General features: G+C 40.2%; 1 protein-coding gene and 1 pseudogene across 8 annotated transcripts in view; one reads left to right on the plus strand and one right to left on the minus strand.

The window, feature by feature from the left end:
* The window catches only part of CENPJ (centromere protein J), a 47,282-nt gene extending 34,140 nt beyond the window's left edge, over window positions 1-13,142 (plus strand). For 5 of the 8 annotated variants that reach the window (XM_061435031.1, XM_061435029.1, XM_061435030.1 and 2 more), the window contains 7 exons: window positions 577-661; window positions 8,038-8,099; window positions 8,351-8,461; window positions 10,718-10,858; window positions 10,936-11,020; window positions 11,107-11,227; window positions 12,779-13,142. In XM_061435031.1, coding sequence (XP_061291015.1) covers window positions 577-661; window positions 8,038-8,099; window positions 8,351-8,461; window positions 10,718-10,858; window positions 10,936-11,020; window positions 11,107-11,227; window positions 12,779-12,974 — 801 coding nt within the window. In that variant the 3' untranslated portion in view covers window positions 12,975-13,142. Of the gene's footprint in view, window positions 1-576; window positions 662-8,037; window positions 8,100-8,350; window positions 8,462-10,717; window positions 10,859-10,935; window positions 11,021-11,106; window positions 11,228-12,778 lie in introns of those variants that run through there. The other 3 variants (XM_061435033.1, XM_061435034.1, XM_061435035.1) reach the window with 3 other exon arrangements.
* On the minus strand, window positions 3,510-3,979 carry LOC133258449 (large ribosomal subunit protein eL42-like; annotated as a pseudogene).
* Window positions 13,143-14,409: the final 1,267 nt, after the last annotated feature.

Below are 14,409 nucleotides of genomic sequence, written 5' to 3' on the forward strand. Positions count from 1 at the left end.
GCTCTGAAATTGATACTTTGGCAGCTCTTAATAATTGCAGATGTTGATAATGACTGGTTCTCCTTTGTCCACTGGAGTACCTAGCTGAGGTGGGAGAGAGTGGTCTGAAGGTGGCAGCTATGGCATTATCTCCTGACAAGCAGGGTACGTGGATGAGACTGACTGGGCAGGAGAGAAGGAGATCTGGCTGGAGGAGGAGATGGGAGCAAGGAGGACATCTCCCTTGACCCCTAACCCCGGGGGGTGGGAAGACAGGGTGTGCAGTCTCCTGGTGTCTGACCATGAGTTCAACCCTCTCCTCTGACCGCTCTGGTAACGTCACAAAAACTGTTTCACATTGTCTGCTGTGCCTCACTTGAGGAGTGAATGTATTTCCAGAGGTGGCGTGTGAGGATGTGTGTAGTCCATTCCTGGTAGCAGCTGGTTCTCTGGCCTGTTCACTCAGTATACATGAAAACAGCATAAATTGAACACACTTAAAATATTCCCTTTGCAAGCTGAGTTCTGTTACTTTCTTTCCTTGTACTAATGTGTAGACTAAACTAATTTTATATTCAACATTTTCTCATACTATAGAATTCATCAGTTCGATTTCAAAAGAGTCAGATTTCTTCAGGAACCCAGGTAGAAAAGTACAAAAAAAATTATTTGCCAACACAAGGTAAGATAGTTGCATGATCTTTTTATAAAATATTTTAGAAACTTAAAGAGTGGAGAATTTACACCAACTTAATAGAAATAAGATATTGTAAATATAATTGAAGCCCCTGTGTATCCTCCTTCCAGTTAATTTGCACCCAGACCACATTCCCTTTCTTATTTTTCATTCTTTTAGTACATTGTGTCCATAAATCAACGTATTGTGTCATACTCCATCTGTCTGCCATTTGCTTTCTATTTTAAGACCTACCCTCAGTAATACATTTAAACTCCAGCTGTACATATTCCATGTATATTTGCCACAGTTAAGCTGTCTTGTTGATGGGCATTCACGTTCTCCATGTCTGTCACAGAATGAATAGGACAAGTCTTGGTCATGTGAGCTTCTCTCAGACACATGTCAGGGGTAGGATATTGGGTCACATCAGGTTTGTCTCAGTTGAGGAGATGTTTGGGTTCGATCCCTGGGTTGTGAAGATCCCCTGGAGAAGGGAATGGCTACCCACTCCAGTATTCTGGCCTGGAGAAATCCATGGACTGTACAGTCCTTGGGGTCGCAGAGAGTCGGACACAACTGAGCAACTTTCACTTCCCTTTGCAGTTTTTTTTTTATTGTCAACAGAACATGCTCTTTGTGCTTGCTAACACTTGATCCGCTTAGACTTTAATTTGGCCAGTGAGATGGGTGTGAAATGATGAGTCACTGTCATTTTAATATGCATTTCCCTGATTACCGATGAGGTAATGTGAGCATCTTTTGATATTTAGTGGACATTTGAGTTTCCTCTTGTGAATTGCCTGTTCATCTCTTTTGCCCGTTTAAAACTGTGTGTGTACTTGTCAGGTTTTGCATATTAAAGTTAATTATAAGCACTGCCAGTATCTTCTGCCCATCTATATTTAGCTTTTTGGTTTTTGTTTCTTTATACATGTGTTTTCCCTTTTAATACTGAATTTAATCAAAAAAATGGTTTTGCTTTTTGTGACTAAGAAATCCTTCTCAAACATCAAGTCACAAATACACTGTTTTCTTCTATGAACTTTTGTTTTCACAGCTAGGTCTTTAATCTGCCTGGAAGTTTTAGAAAGTATTTCTGTAAATTAAATTTATAGAAATGGATATAACGTATGTGGTTTGAAAATTATAAAGGAAATATGAGTAACCACTGCCCACAATAAGAATTAGCAACACCTCAGAACTGCCCCCTCTGTGATCATATTACATTGCTTTTCCTTGAAAATAGTTTCTACTTTCATAGGTTATAGTCCTAAAAAAAAAAGTTTTACTTTTTTTGAGCTTTCTGAAGAGTCAGTCATGCTGTGTGTATTCCATTATATTCTTCTTTCACTACGTGTTTTTGAGATTCAGTCTTGTTGATCTAGTTCACTAATTTTCATTGCTAGGTAGTATTAGTATTCCATTTATGAATATATTAGTTTGTTATTTTTCTGTTGATGGTTAAGTTTTTCTTAAGTTTTGGGATGTTAAACAATGATGCTGTGAACTTTCCTACTCATTTCTGGTACACATTCATTTCTCTAAGACATATACCTAGGGCTAGAGTTAAACTGAGTAATTTGTAGGAATATCTTTAACAGATATTGCCAAAATATTTCCCAAAGTGATTTTACTCTCTCACCAGCAATGTAAGTGCTTGCTTTGCTCCACATCTTGTTATTACTTGATTTTCAGAATTAAATTCATGCCAGTCTGTTAGGAGTGTATCTGAATCTCATAGTTTTAATTTGCATCACCATTACTAAATATGTTGAACACATTTGCCTGTGTTTAGTAGCTGTTCAGAATTCATCTTTTGAGAAGAAATTGATGAGATCTTTATTTTGTGGAGTTGTCTTTTTCTTTATTGTTCGTGGGAGGGTCCCCACATCCTCATAATCCTGTAACAGTTTCATGTATTGCAGGTATCTTCTCCCAGTGTATAGCTTGTTTTTTTACTCTTAATATGTTAAAGATATAAAAAGTATGTTTTTAAATTGAAATATATCTGACATATAACATTGTATAAATCTGAGGTGTACATCATGTTGATTTGATGGATTTAGATATTGTAATGTGACTGTCAATGTGTCCATACCTAGCACCTCTATTAAATCACATAATTATGATTTCTTTTTTAGTGGTTGGAATAATTAAGATCTAGTCTTCTTAGCAGGTTTGATGATTATAGCATAGTATTGTTGTTCACTACACTGTGCTTTCTATCTCTAGGACTTATTTACAGCTCACTGCAAGTTGGTATACCCTAATTTCCACCTCCTAGCCCTTAGTAACCACTGTTTTATTCTCTGTTTTAACGTGTGGCTTTTTGAAATTCCACATGTACGTTATACCATACAGCAATATTCCCCGGTATATATGTACCACATTTTCTTCATTCATTCATGGAAGGGCACTTTAGGTTATTTCCATATCTTGACTGTTGTGAATAATACTGCAGTAAACATGGGAATGCATGTATCTCTTCAATATCCTGTTTTCCATTTCCTTTGGATATATATACTCAGAAGTGGAATTGCTGACTTGTTTGGTAATTCTGTTTTTAATTTTTTGAGGAAATGTGCATACTGTTCCCTAGTGGCTGTACCAATTTGTATTCCTACCACCATTGTACAAGGGTTTCCTGTTCTCCACATCCGTGTTACCTAACAGGGTAATACTTGTTATCACTTGTCTGGGTTTTTTTTTTTTTTTGATAGCCATTGATATACATTTCCCTCAAGATTAGTGATGTTGAGCATCTTTTCATGTACCTCTTGGACATTTGGATACCATGTTTAAAAATATTGTCTAGTTAGTTCCTCTGCCCATTTTTATTTTTTTAAAACAATCTCAAATTTTTAGTATACGTGCTGCCGAAGCAAGCACATAAATTCAAATTTTTATTGTCTTCTTAATAAAACAAAACATGAAGCTCAAAACTGGATCACTTGGCCCTTTCTCTTATCTCTTCCCAGCCCAAAATACTTGCATCTCTTAATAACGAGCATTCTCTTAGATCTGCAGTTGGGCTCAACACCCCAACGTATTCAAGCCTTGGTACAGTCTTTGTAGTTTTAGCCTTCTTCTGGAAAATCGGCTTAGTCTGCCCACAGTAGCCCCTCTGCTTCCTGTCATAATGCTACTTTCCTTGGGGATGCAGAGAATCCTTGCTTTTCTTCTACTGGGTCACTTTGTGGGGCTGGTGCTTGCCATACTTAGTTCAGCGGCTTTTAGGAACGTTCACCATGTTTGCGAGAGTGCTACCAGCACAGAAAGCCCTCAACCCATTTTTAAATTGTATTTTTTTGTGTTTTTTTAATTATTGAGTTGTATGAGTTCTTTAGGGCCTCCCAGGTGGTGCTAGTGGTAAAGAACTCACCTGCCAAGGCAGGAGACCTAAGAGACATGGGTTTGATCCCATGGTCGGGAAGATGCCCTGGAGAAAGGTATGGGACCCCACTCCAGTGTTCTTGTCTGGAGAATCCCTTGGACAGAGGAGCCTGGTGGGCTACAGTCCATAGGGTCGCAGAGTCGAACATGACTAAAATGCACTCATGAGTTCTTTATATATTTTGTATGCTATGCTAAGTTGCTTCAGTCGTGTCCGACTCTGTGCGACCCCATAGACGGCAGCCCACCAGGCTTTACCGTCCCTGGGAACCTCCAGGCAAGAATACTGCAGTGGGTTGCCATTTCCTTCTCCAATGCATGAAAGTGAAAAATGAAAGTGAAGTCACTCAGTCATGTCCGTATATTAAACTCTTAATTTGATAGATGGTTTATAAAAAATTTCTCTCATTCTGTAGGTTATTTGTTGATTGTTTCTTTGCTGGGCAGAAACTTTTAAGTTCGATGGTTTTTGCTTTTGGTGTTTGTGCTTTTGATGTTATATCCAAGAAATTATTGCCAAGACTGTTGTTAAGGAGCTTCTTTCTTATGTTTTGCTCTAGAACTTCTACAGTACCAGGTCTTATGTTTAAGACTGATCCATTTTGAGTTCATTTTGAGTGGTGTGAGAGAGATCCAATTCCATTTTTCTGCATGTGTTCAGTTTTTGCATTGCTTTATAAAGAGACTGTGCATTCCCCCCGTTGGGTGTTCTTGACTCCCTTGTTGAGTATTAGTTAATTGTATATGTAGGGGGTTTTCTATTCTGTTCTATGGGCATTTACATTAGTTGATTATTGATATGTAATTGATTGTATTGATTGTATTGATATTGATATGACTGCCATCCTATCGATTGCTTTCTTTTGGTTTTCTATTTCCATTGTTTCTTTTTTCCCCCGTTTCTGCCTACCTCTGTAAACATTTTTTCCCATGGTGGTGTGCTTCATCTCTTGTTTTGTTGTATTTGTGAATCAACTCTATATTTTTGCTTGCGGTCACCATGTGACCTACATAAAACATCTCATAGATAAAACAATCTGCTGTATGCTATTAGCAACTTATCATTATAAAGGCTCCACCACCTTTTATGTTTTGATGTCACAATTTGCCTTTTTTATGCTCTGATTTCAGTAACATTACAGTAGCTCGAGTTTTTGGTTTTTTCACAGCACTGCACAGCATGCGGGGATCTTAGTTCCTCCAGTAGGGACCGAACCTTTACGTCCTACAGTGGAAGTGCAGAGTCCCCACCACTGGACTTCCAGGGAATTCCATAGGTGTTGTTTTAAAAAATATTCTTTTCCTTTAAACGTTATACTATAATTAGGTGAATTAGGTTTTTTCTTTTTTTTAATCTGACTGTACATGTTCACGTTTATTACCAATGTGTTGTGTACTTTCCTGTTGTCTTGTTGCTAGTTTGCATCTTTTTGTTTCTACTTGAAGATCTCCTTTCAGCATTTCATGCAGTGTCTTATAGGTCAGGTGATGCTGAACTACCTCAGTTTTTGTCTGGGAAAGCCTTTATTTCCCCTTCATATCTGAAGGATAACTTTGCTGGATAAAGTAGTCTGGGTGGGCAGGTTTTGTTTCATACTTTGATATGTCGTTTTCCTCTCTTGGCCTGTGGGGTTTCTGCTGAGAAATCCACTGAGAGCCTAACACTGTGCCTTCATAAGTTACTTCTTTTTTTCCCCTGGCTGCCTTGAAGGTTTATTATCATTGATTTAGGAAGTTCTCACCTATTCTTTCTTTAAATAATGAAAGCTCTGATTTCTTCAAACTTTGTGCCCCTTTCTGCTGCTCCTCTTCTGGAACAACAGTTAATCAAGTATTTGCCCTTCTAGTGGGAATCCAATAGCTCTCGTTGGCTCTCTTAGTTTCATCTCCTTTTCTAGCTGTATTATTCTTGAATTTGTGTTTCCCAAGTCACTTGTTCTTTCCATCTGGTCTGCTGTGCAGTAGATGCTCTCTGTTGCATTCTTCACCTATCATCAAATTCTTCACCTCCAGAATTTGAAGTAGCAGATACTTCCTTAACAAAGCTTTTATGACTTCATTGGTTCCTTCAATTCACCAGGCTGGCTGCTAGAAACCTTTCGTTTTCCAGGAGGTAGGGCCATAGTTCAAGTCTGTGCTTCCTTTCCTGTCCACAGATTGACTGTGGCCTATCTTCTGAGCACTCCAGCAGACACACAAGGAGCTGGCAGCAGTCGGGGTGTGGGTTCAGGATCCTGAGGTGCCTGTGGGCCCAGGGGGCGATCCTTGAGTGGCATGGGTGGACCGACGGTAGACAACAGGAGCTGCATCCTTCCGTGCCCATTATGTGCTTACCTGCTCCCCTCCTCTTTTCCTGACTCCCCCTAGTTGTGGAGGCCTGGGCCCTCCTCAGAAGTTCAGCTGCTCCTGGAGAGAAAGCGGCTTCTGAGCCACATGGCAGGTGGCTGGGGAGCTGCTTCCACTCAAGCTTTCTGTGTCCTCCTCTGGAGAGGTGGTCTGCCACCACCACACAGCTCAGGTCCACGCACTGTCCCCTGGGCTGGGGGCAGCTCTCTCGGGTTCCCCTCTGCTCTGCGTATAAACTCGTCTCTGTCCTGCCCTGCTAGCCTGCTCGTCTACCCTGGACGTCTTCAGGTCCACTCTCTCCAGGTTTTTCCTCCCATAGTGAGTGGGGATGGGGCGGGTTTGCTGAGTCCCTTGGGTCCACAACTCCCACTGAGGTCTGGTCTATCTTCAGATGCACAGGTGGGCAAGAATCCCCCCAGATCCCTGGGGGTAAGGCGCTGGGGCTCTTTTGTTCAGTTACAAATGTCAAGTTGTTAAGGGGAAAGAGGAATGGCTTAGCTGCCATGACGCTGATGTCACCTTAAAAGTTGCCCACTTTCTTTCTTTAACGTAGTTGAATTTCACTTCTTTATGGGTAGTCCTCCTGCCTATAAAATGAGGATATTAGTCTCTTCCGTGGAGGGTGGTTACAGGATTCAGAGGTGATGTTAACACAGAGCTGGGTTTTTGTGCCTGTGACGTGGGGGAAGCTGGTCATTTAGCCAAAACCTATGTGTGCTCCTTGATTCCTTGTCTCTTTACTCCCCACCCCCCTGCATTCCCATCCATCCTTAAACGCATCTCCTCTGATGTTGTTTTTCTGAATCAATTAAGTAGGTTGAACCGTATGAAATTACTAGTACCTGGCAACTTGGGATCCTTGGGTCTGTTATTTGACACAGCACACACACTGCCATCTCCACAGATGCCCACAGCCTGCTTAGTGGGCCCTCTACCTCTGCTCTTCTCCATTCTTGGAGCATTCAGGATCCATTCTGGTTTTTTACATTTAAGTCAGATCCTGGCACTTGAGCTTGAAACCCTTCAAATTTAGGACTACTATCCATTGGTATATAGGAAGACAGTATTAGAACTTTAGTGCCTTTTTAACCTAATTTCAGTTTGTTGTTGCTGTGCTATGTGTGAGCACGTACACGCATGTGTGCTTATTTTATAAATTGTGTACTCCTAATACACAGTATAATTGGGTGTATTGGTCATGATCTAAAAAGTTTAGACCACAGCCATTAGGTCTATCCAGTTTCTTTTTCAAGCCAGATTCTGTGTCTTTCTGGATGCTTCCACTCTTTGTTCTCCATTTCTGCCCTCTTAACTAAAGCCCCTGGTGACTGTCTGCAGAGCACCTTCAGGTTTATCTGTTAGGTTGGTTGAGCAGTTGTCTCTTTGTCCAAAAAGAGGTTGTAAACTTTCAGAAAACAGATACTGTCTTTGTCTTTCTTGGTCATCAGGACTTAAGTATTTGAATAAGCATCTGAATTTATATAATGAAGAACTAGGAATTAGTAAAGAAAAATACTAAAACTTATCTTAAATAACGGGTAAAGAAGAGTGAACTAAGGAAATGTTTGACCACAGTATTGAGTAAACTAAAATCTTTCAATTAAATAATCAAACTAACTCTGACAGTAATATTCTAACAGGTAATCCATCTCAAAGATCCAAGTCTGAGCCTCGTGATTTAGGCAGCTCGGAGAAGGGACAGGTAAATCTTTGTTCTTATATATTCAGACATATTTCTTAGGCTTACAGTTGATGAGTGAACTGGTTTAAGTTTCCATTTATAAAGGAAGCTTTTTACTTAACATCATAAAGGTTTTCTATACAACACCAACACTAGCCATAGAATCCTGTAATAGTGAAATCTGGCTTTTGGACATAAGTGTTAAGTTTTAGCTGCTTGAGATTTTTATTACATGTCATATAGCACAGACTAAGAGCCTCCTGTCCTTATAGACGGCCTCACCCAGGGAGCTGCCTGAACCAGTGAACTTTCCAGATCCTGACTATAAAGAGGAGGATGAAAAAGAGGAAATTGAGGGAGAAATCACCCATCCTGATGGAAAGGTTACTTTTTTTTTTTTTTTTAATAAAAAATAGACATGGGTTAAAATATAGTTGAAACAGATTCTAAAATCATTGACTGTTGAGACTTGATGGGGCTTAAGGTCTTCAATGCTTTGGCTCATGTCCTCAGGCTGAACCTTTGGACTCCTCTGAAAACACTTGATAAATGAAAATGCATTTAGTTGCCATTTCTGAGAGATGCAACAAGAGGAGGAGTACAGTCTCATTGTTTAAGCTTCTTGTTCTTTCCCCAGATACGGCTGAAAGCCTTGGTAATCCCTAGTACTCGTAAAAGCCTCAGTTCAGTTCAGTCGTTCAGTTGTGTCCGACTCTTTGCAACCCCATGAATCACAGCACGCCAGGCCTCTCTGTCCGTCACCAACTCCTGGAGTTCACCCAAACTCACGTGCATTGAGTCGGTGATGCCATCTAGCCATCTCATCCTCTGTTGTCCCTTTCTCCTCCTGCCCCCAATCCTTCCCAGCATCAGGGTTTTTTCCAGTGAGTCAACTCTTCACATGAGGTGGTCAAAGTTTTGGAGTTTCAGCTTCATCAGTCCTTCCAATGAACACCCAGGACTGGTCTCCTTTAGGATGGACTGGTTGGATCTCCTACCCCTCCTTAAATGTTTCCTGGATTAGCTGCTTCTCTGCCCCAGCCCAACAGTATTATTCCTGTGCTTGGGAAAGGTTCTGAGTGGGAACAGCCTGGCTGGGTGCTCCAGTTAAAGAATGAAGGACAAGGGAAGGGACAGAAACAGGGTTTGTAACTGAGGTGGTGGTTAGGGGATTTTTCCTTAGGTTTCTAGAACATGTACTTTTTTAGGCTCTTTGATCCACTTTAATAGAAATGAGGTTGAAGTTCACTGTGAATTCTGAGGAATGAGTGAAGGACAAAGACCAGCAATCAGAAGGAAGTTGTTACCTCTATCCTAAAGTAGTTTTCCTGTACACTCTTTCAGTTCAGTTCAGTTGCTCAGTCGTGTCTGACTGTTTGTGACGCCATGAACTGCAGCACGCCAGGCCTCCCTGTCCATCACCAACTCCCGGAGTCCACCCAAAGCCATGTCCATAGAGTCAGTGATGCCATCCAACCATCTCATCCTCTGTCGTCCCCTTCTCCTCCTGCCGTCAATCTTTCCCAGCATCAGGGTCTTTTCAAATGAGTCAGCTCTTCGCACAAGGTGGCCAAAGTATTGGAGTTCCAGCTTCAACATCAGTCCTTCCAGTGAACACCCAGGACTGATCTCCTTTAGGATGGACTGGTTGGATCTCCTTGCAGTCCAAGGACTCTCAAGAGTCTTCTCCAGCACCACAGTTCAAAAGCAACACTTTACTTTCGGGTAACAAATCGTTGATGAGGAAGGGTTTTCTTTTTTAGAAGAGGAATGAGAAATTAGGATATCACCAGTGTAGAAGGTCTAATGAAAGGAAGGGTCTTGGCAGCAGTCATCAGTGGCTGCTGAAACCTCAGATGAAAGGTTGACGGGTCTTATGCCACCGCCCAGTCAGTGCTGAGGTTGTGAGGCAGCCGCATACTTACTGATTTCTGGACACGCTGTCATACAGAGCCCACTGCTGTACCTAAAAGGCACTCGTCAGAATAATTCACCTGGAATGTAATCAAGCCTTGAGAGTAACTACTGGGTTTTTTAAGGAAAAATAGGATATGAGAACATGTTAACTGACAGAAAAATAGAAAAGCAATTGGCCAGATCCAGAATGTGGTCAGTACTATATGTTCAGTAACTTCGTTCCTTCAACAATTGGCATTAAAATGGGGAAACGAAGGGACCATTAAAAATTGAGATCGGAGAGACACATCAACCCAAGTGTGTGTGGACCTTGTTTTCATCCATATTCAAGTAAACCATACAAAGCCTTTTTTTTGGGCGAATTTATGAAAAACAGTGTGAAGGTTATGATATAATGAGGGAATTACAGCTTGTTAGGGATGATAATAGTTTGGTTACTGACTGTTCCAGTAGAGAGATTTGTTGAAGTGTTTAGAGCTGAAGTGATAATCTGAAGGTTGCCTAAAAAAACAACTGAAAAGTTTGGGGGGAATAGGTGACTTAAGAATGGACATGATGTGCTAATAGGTGAAGTTGATTGTTTTGAATTGGAACTTTTCTCTCCGAGAAATATTTTAATTTTTATTATGAAAAATATCAAAGTAGGCAATTTATAAGAATTAGGGACGTTTTTGTCACGTGGTCTCAGGAAATTTTTCCTAGTTTGGTTTTCTTTTTTGTAGATAGAGAAGGTTTATAAGAACGGGTGCCACGTTGTGTTGTTTCCAAATGGAACGCGAAAGGAAGTGAGTGCAGATGGGGAGACCGTCACTGTCACTTTCTTCAACGGTGACATCAAGCAGGTCATGCCAGATGGGAGAGTGGTAGGTTTCCACAGGTGTTTTCTCTGTAGCATAAACACCCCTGAAGGAGCGGCAGCGCTGACTCCTTGTCTTTACAGGTCTACTACTATGCAGCCACGCAGACTGCCCACACCACATTCCCAGAAGGGCTGGAAGTTCTACATTTCTCTAATGGCCAGATAGGTGAGAACCTGCTCTGCCCTCTCAGTTCTATTAAATTCTTCCTTCCTTTAAAAATAAAATATTTATAATAACCCCCTTTCTTACAGAAAAACATTTCCCAGATGGAAGAAAAGAAATCACATTTCCTGACCGGACTATCAAAAACTTGTTTGCTGATGGACAAGAAGAGAGCATTTTCCCAGATGGTACAGTTGTCAGAGTACAAAGGTATGTTACCTGTCAAGTTGGTTTCTGTCAAGTTGGTTTCTAGTTTTCAACTTTCAATCAGTAATGAAGTTTAAAAATCTTAAACTTTAATAAGTCATTCAACATTTTAGTTGAGTTCAGAATCTGAGAGCAGGTAAGATGTGTTTGCAGCACTTTAGAATTTTAGACAAGTTTGAGACCAATGGATTCTAATATTTTGCTTAGTCTTTAGCCTAGAGATTTGAAGGATGTCTAAAGAACACTTCACGAAAGGAGGATGGCAGATACTTATTAGAAATAAGTTTGGTGAAATTTGAAAACGGTGAGTGAGACACAGAAGGGAAGCTTCCCTGTCAATTTTTAAGAATAACTGGACTCTGTATTTTGATTTTCTGGGTCTCCCTGTCCCAGCCTAAGCACTTTACTCTTCTGGCCTCTCTAAGCCAATTCCAAATTAACAATTTCTTTCTTTATCCTTCTGAATGTTAAATTTCTTGAAGTCAGAGATGACTTCTTTAATCCACAGTGAAGTTTGTGAGATCCAGTCCTGTTTTTAGTTTCACCCTCCTTTCCTGGAGTGTAGCAGTTAAGTACCCATTAACTTGAATTATGTGATGTAAACTTGGCAATAATGTAGGAACTCCTTATGGTCATGACTTTTTCCCTTAATCTGGTCTGAAATCTGGTGGTCTTTATCTGGTGCTCAACTAAAGAAAATTTGAGGAAAAGCTTATGTGTACAGTATAGATTTCAAAAACTTCTCAATTTTGACTCTTATGAAAAGTTCCCTAGAGCCATCTATCTGATCTTCAAGTGTTAAAACTCAGAAGTTTCTCAATTTTGACTCTTATGAAAACTTCCCTAGAGCCATCTATTTAATCTCATGGCCAGTCTTTTCTCATCTATACTCAGACACATCCCATGTTATTAGTTCATTCAGGATTGTCATTTTTAAATTGAGGTGTAACTGACATATGACATTAGTTTCAGGTGTACCACAAAAATTTACTAGATATTTGTATAGCAGAATGATCACAAAAGTCTAGTTAACATCCATCATTACACATAATTACATGTTTTTCTTGTGATAAAAACTTTTATTCTCTTAGCAGTTTTTGAATGTGCAATTCATTCAGGGTAATTGTGCTATTTTTGTTTTTCACTTACAGCAGTGGTTTTCAAACTTCAGGGTGCATCTGAATCTGGAGGGACTGTTCAAGGGCTTGTTGCTGGGCCCCACTCAAATAATTGGCATTTCTAGTGAGCTCATGGGTGATGCAGACACCATAGGGCCACACGTTTACTAGAGCAGTGGCTCTCTAACCTTTGTATGTGGCAGAGAGCCACATATGTGTTCATATGAAATTTGAGAAATAACCAAAATAGAGAAAAACATTCTGTGTTGAGAAGTTGACAACTTCTCAACTTTGCACCCTAGCTTTGTTTTATAATGGGACATTATCCTTAAAATAAGGACCAAGGATATTCTTGGAGAAGGAGTAACTGCCAGATTTCTCCTGCTGTAATCTTCATGTTTTTATAAAGGAATTAAATTCTATTTAAAATTTACAGAGATGGCAACAAAATCATAGAGTTTAATAATGGCCAAAGAGAACTGCATACGGCCCAGTTCAAGAGACGGGAGTATCCAGACGGCACTGTGAAAACTGTGTACACAAACGGGCATCAGGAGACCAAGTATACATCTGGTCGAGTAAGGATGAAAGACAAGGATGGTAATGTTCTCATGGACACAAAACTGTCATGAAACTCAGTCTGACTCAATGTGACTCATCATGAAATGACACTAACTTGATTTTCTTGTTAAAAAGAAATGTACATTTCTTGTGGATTCTGTGGTTTAATTTATATATTCTGTGTGTGTGCGCGTCTGTGTGTGTATATAAATAAATAGAAAAGACTTTGGAGTATAAAACTTCTTGCTTTTTATGTTTGAAATGAACAGGGCAGCTTTCATTTTTAATTCACCTCCCTTGTCTCCTATGGTCATAAGCAGCATAGACTTTAATAAGGGGATGCTTTCTGTGGTTGGTGATGGCTATGAAAACCAGGAAGTACAAGAAATACAGTATCACATAGTTTTTATCACACAGATTTTCCTACTGCCTGTCAGCCCTATCAAGGTTATGCTCAGAAACATCACTGAAGGAGGAATCATTTCTCCACTCACTATTACTATACTCAATCAGTGCTGAAATTAAAGCATTATAATATCTACCACCAAGGTCAAAGAATGCGAAGTGAAAACGGAATACAGAAGTAAGTCAATCAGTCAAACAGGTAGGAAGAGTTCATTCTGCTAGTGCAGATCTCATGGGAGGACAAAGCAGCTGTAATGAGGGTGATACCTGGTCAAAACAGGACACGTGAGAAAGGCGGGGCCTGAGAAACAACCAGGCAGTGTTATAAGTTTTCAGAGAAAATAAGGAATTATATTTACGTAACCTCAGGATTTAGAAAAGCTGGTTTTAGAAAAGGCAGATGAACCAGAGATCAAATTGTCAACATTCGCTGGATCATCGAAAAAGCAAGAGAGTTCCAGAAAAACATCTATTTCTGCTTTATTGACTATGCCAAAGCCTTTGACTGTGTGGATCAAAATAAACTGTGGAAAATTCTGAAAGAGATGGGAATATCAGACCACCTGACCTGCCTCTTGAGAAACCTATATGCAGATCAGGAAGCACCAGTTAGAACTGGACATGAACAACAGACTGGTTCCAAATAGGAAAAGGAGTACGTCAAGGCTGTATATTGTCACCCTGCTTGTTTAACTTCTATGCAGAGTACATCATGAGAAACGCTGGGCTGGAAGAAGCACAAGCTGGAATCAAGACTGCCGGGAGAAATGTCAATAACCTTAGATATGCAGATGACACCACCCTTATGGCAGAAAAGTGAAGACGAACTAAAAAGCCTCTTGATGAAAGTGAAAGAGGAGAGTGAAAAAGCTGGCTTAAAGCTCAACATTCAGAAAACTAAGATCATGGCATCTGGTCCCATCACTTCATGGGAAATAGATGGGGAAACAGTGTCAGACTTTATTTTTTTGGGCTCCAAAATCACTGCAAATGGTGATTGCAGCCATGAAATTAAAAGACGCTTACTCCTTGGAAGGAAAGTTATGACCAACCTAGATAGCATATTGAAAAGCAGAGACATTACTTTGCCAACAAAGGTCA

This window comes from Bos javanicus, chromosome 12 (genome assembly GCF_032452875.1).
Source record: "Bos javanicus breed banteng chromosome 12, ARS-OSU_banteng_1.0, whole genome shotgun sequence".
In the NCBI taxonomy this organism is placed as follows: Eukaryota; Metazoa; Chordata; class Mammalia; order Artiodactyla; family Bovidae; genus Bos; species Bos javanicus.